Raw genomic sequence first — 4774 nt, 5'->3', positions numbered from 1 at the left:
ACTTGAATAACTTGAATAACTAACTTGAATTGCTTGATTCACTCGATTCGCTAGATTAACTTCAATAACTTCAATAACTTAACTTGATTAACTTGAATAACTAACAAACTTGGATAACTTAAATAACTTGAATAATTATCTTGAATAACTTGAATAACTAACTTGATTAACTTGATTAACTTAACTTGAATAACTAACTTGAATAACTAACTTGATTAACTTGATTAACTTAACTTGATTAACTTCAGTAACTTCAATAGCTTGAATAACTTGAATAACTAACTTGAATTGTTTGAATCATTTGATTAACTTGATTAACTTCAATAACTAACAACTTGATTGGCTTGATTAACTTGAATAATTAACTAACTTAGATAACTTGAATAACTTGAATAACTAACTTGAAAAACTAACTTGATTAACTTAACTTGATTAACTTCAGTAACTCAAGTTAATCAAGTTATTCAAGTTAACTTGATTAACTTCAATAACTTCAGTAACTTGATTAACTTGATTAACTCACTTGATTAACTTGAATAACTAACTTGAATTGTTTGAATCGTTTGATTAACTTCAATAACTTAACTTGATTGACTTGATTGACTTGATTAACTTGAATAACTAACTAATTTGGATAACTTGAATAACTTGATTAACTTAACTTGAATAATTAACTTGAATAACTAACTTGAATCGCTTGATTCGCTCGATTCACTGGATTAACTTCAATAACTTCAATAACTTGAATTGCTTGAATATCTTGAATAACTAACTTGAATCACTTGATTCATTCGATTCGCTTGATTAACTTCAACAACTTGAATAACTAACTTGAATTGTTTGAATCATTTGATTAACTTGATTAACGTCAATAACTTCAATAACTACAATAACTTAACTTGATTGACTTGATTAACTTGAATAACTAACTAACTTGGATAACTTGAATAACTAACTTGAATAATTAACTTGAATAATTAACTTGAATAACCTGAGTAACTTGAGTAACTAACTTGAATTGCTTGATTAACTAACTTGAATAATTAACTTGAATAATTAACTTGAATAACTAACTTGAATAACTAACTTGAATAATTAACTTGATTAACTTGAGTAACTAACTTGAATAACTAACTTGAATCGCTTAATTAGCTCAATTCACTTGATTAACTTGAATAACTTGAATAGCTTGAATAACTTGAATAGCTAACTTGAATCGTTTGAATCACATGAATCATTTGATTAACTTGATTAACTTCAATAATTTTAATAACTTAACTTGATTAACTTGATTGACTTGATTAACTTGAATAACTAACTAACTTGAATAACTTGATTGAATAACTTGAATAATTAACTTGAATAACTTGATTAACTTGAATAACTAACTTGAAAAACTAACTTGAATAACTAACTTGAAAAACTAACTTGAATAACTAACTTGAATCGTTTAATTTGCTCGATTCGCTTGATTAACTTGAATAACTTGGATAACCTGAATAGCTTGAATAACTTGTTTAACTTGAATAACTTGAATAGCTTGAATAACTTGAATAACTAACTTGAATTGTTTGAATCGTTTGATTAACTTGATTAACTTCAATAACTTCCATAACTACAATAACTTCAATAACTTAACTTGATTGACCTGATTGACTTGAATAACTAACTAACTTGGATAACTTGAATAATTAACTTGAATAACTTGATTAACTTGAGTAACTAACTTGAATAACTTGAATAATTAACTTGAATCGCTTGATCCGCTCGATTCGCTTGATTAACTTGAATAACTTGGATAACTTGAATAACTTGGATAACTTAAATAACTTGAATAACTTGAATAACTAACTTGAATTGTTTGAATAGTTTGATTAACTTCAATAACTTAACTTGATTAACTTGATTGATTTGATTAACTTGAATAACTAGAATAATTAACTTGAATAACTTGATTAATTTAATTTGAATAATTAACTTGAATAACTTGATTAACTTCAGTAACTTCAATAACTTGATTAACTTGAATAACTAACTTGGATAATTAACTTGAACAACTTGATTAACTTAACTTGAATAATTAACTTGAATAACTAACTTGAATAACTTGATTAAGTAACTTAAGTTAATCAAGTTATTCAAGTTAACTTGATTAACTTGAATAACTTCAGTAACTTCAATAACTTAACTTGATTAACTTGATTAACTCACTTGATTAACTTGATTAACTAACTTGAATTGTTTGAATCGTTTGATTAACTTGATTACCTTCAATAACTTCCATAACTACAATAACTTCAATAACTTAACTTGATTGACTTGATTAACTTGAATAACTAACTAACTTGGATAACTTGAATAACCTGAATAATTAACTTGAATAACTTGATTAACTTAACTTGAATAACTAACTTGAATAATTAACTTGAATAACTTGATTAACCTAACTTGAATAACTAACTTGAATAATTAACTTGAATAACTTGATTAACCTAACTTAAATAACTAACTTGAATGACAAACTTGAAGAACTAACTTGAGTAATTAACTTGATTAACTTAACTTGATTAATTTGATTAACTTAACTTGATTAACTTAACTTACTTGAATAATTAACTTGAATATTTAACTTGAATAACTAACTCGAATAATTAACTTGATTAACCTCAATGACTTAACTTGATTAACTTCAATAATTTAACTTCAATAACGTCAAAGAATAATACTTCAAATAATTTGTTCGAAATTCCCATTTAGGATAAATGCATTTGCTGTGGGGATGCAGCAGTGGAGATCTGGGTTGGGATTGTGGGGTGGCTTTGGGCTCAGATTAAAAAACATCTTTGGGTGCCCCTGCTGGATTTTGGGTTTCAGAGGATATTTTTTTGGGAGTTCAAACCTCTCATTACAGTCCTGACCAATTTCCCCTCTCCCCACAGCCAAGAACATTTTCCGGGTGCGTTTCCAGGAGGCCGGAGCSGGCCAGGCTCACACGCTGCAGGCCAACGACGTTTTCCACAAGCAGCAGTGGCTCAACTGCATCCGCAGCGCCGTGGCTCCGTTCCGCGGAGCTCCGCCCGGCCCCGAGCTGCCGGAGCTCCGCGAGGAGGCCGAGGAGAACGACCCCTCCGCGCCCAAGCTCCGCGCTCCRAAGCGCCCGGCGCGGAGCTCCGCMGTGGAGCCGGATGAGAGCGCGGCGCGGAGCTCCGCCGTGGAGCYGRATGAGAGCGCGGCGCGGAGCTCCGCCGTGGAGCCSMATGAGAGCGCGGCTCGGAGCGGCTCCGTCCCGGACTCCAAAACGCTCCGATCGCACAGAACCTCGGCCGGCCACAGGAAATCCAGGGAGAAGCAGCGGAAAGAAACGCTGGTGTAAGGAAAAAGAAAACCAAAAAAAAACCAAAAACCAAACCCCGGTGTCACCATGGGGGAAAACTGTTAATTTATAAATAATTYCCTGTACATTTCTGGGTTTGTGTTGGAATGGCAGCTACTGGTGTGTGGTCACTGTTGAATTGGGGTTTGTTTTTTAAGTTCAGAAATCCTGGTGGTGAATTCGAGCAGGAAATTGGGATTCCTGAAAGTTTTTCAGTGGTGGAGGTTGGGAAAGAATAAAGCGGAATTTTGGGCAGCAAAAATTTGGGGGTTTTCACCCCAAAAAAATCCTTTAAAGGACTTGACACCTGAAGTCACTGTGGTGTGCGGTTATGGGAATTCCTGCACATTTGCACGGTAAAAAAGGAAAAAAAAAATCCTAAAAAAACAGACCCCAAATTCAACAGGTTCTCAATTCACCTACTGGAATCTTTGATTTTGTGTGTCCTTTGTACATTCCTCAGTCTCACTCTTGTATCCTGCCAACTATTTAATTATTTTTTTTATTATTNGCTGAAAGAGAACTGCGTTACTCCAGGGTGTAGGAACGTTGTAGGAACGTTGTAGGAACGTTGTAGGAATGTTGTAGGAATGTTGTAGGAATGTTGTAAAGGGTTTGGGGAGGGCAGAGAGCAGCGAGTAGAGGGGTAGAGGCAGTGGAGGTAGATTTTGGGGTTTTTTGTTGCCTTTTTGGAAATGAAAGGTTTCCCGACGGGGAGCGCGATGGGAGGCGACCGAGGGGTTCGTGGACGTGGTGGGAAGGTCAAGGAGAGGAGAGGAGAGGGAGTGAATTGTCAGAGTGTGCCAGGGGGCCAGGGATCCGGGGAAAAATCCAGGAAAATCTGGGAAAAGTCCAGGGAAAAGCCAGAGAAAATCTGGGAAAGATCAAAGGAAAATCCAGGGAAATAGGGAAAATCCAAGGGAATATGCAGGGAAAATCCAGAAAATATCCAGGGAAAATCCAAGGAAAGATCCAAGGAAGATCCAGGGAAAAAATCCAGGGAAGATCCAGAGAAGAAATCCAGGGAAGATCCAGGGAAAATCCTAGGAAAATCCATGGAAAAGGCAAGGAAAGATCCAGGGAGAGATCTAGAGAAAATGCAAGGAAAGATCCATGGAAGATCCAGGGAAAAAATCCAGAGAAGATCCAGGGAAAATCCAAGGAAAATGCAAGGGAAGATCCAGGGAAAATCAAAGGAAAATCCAGGGGAAACCCTGGGGAAATCCAGGGTAAGATCCAGGGAAAATCCAAGGAAAGATCCAGGGAAAATCCGAGGAAAATCAAGGGGAAATCTGAGAAAAATTCAGGGCAAATCCAGGGAAAGATCCAAGGAAATATCCAGGGAAAATCCTGGAAAGATCCAGCAAAGATCCAGGGAAAATCCAGGGGGAAATCCAGGGC

The 4774-nt window shown here is 35.3% G+C and overlaps 1 protein-coding gene across 1 annotated transcript in view; it reads left to right on the top strand.

Moving 5' to 3' along the window:
* The window catches only part of LOC130587299 (neuroepithelial cell-transforming gene 1 protein-like), a gene marked incomplete at its 5' end in the record, with an annotated part of 7966 nt that extends 4532 nt beyond the window's left edge, over window positions 1–3434 (top strand). The window contains one exon of the mRNA XM_057388276.1: window positions 2940–3434. Coding sequence (XP_057244259.1) covers window positions 2940–3373 — 434 coding nt within the window. The remainder of the gene's footprint in view (window positions 1–2939) is intronic.
* Between the last annotated feature and the right edge of the window lie 1340 nt (window positions 3435–4774).

Source organism: Malurus melanocephalus, unplaced genomic scaffold (genome assembly GCF_030028575.1).
Source record: "Malurus melanocephalus ecotype Western Australia unplaced genomic scaffold, MMel_1.1 scaffold_1729, whole genome shotgun sequence".
In the NCBI taxonomy this organism is placed as follows: Eukaryota; Metazoa; Chordata; class Aves; order Passeriformes; family Maluridae; genus Malurus; species Malurus melanocephalus.
The sequence above is the reverse complement of the archived record's forward strand: the minus strand, read 5'-3'. Positions and strand labels throughout refer to the sequence as shown.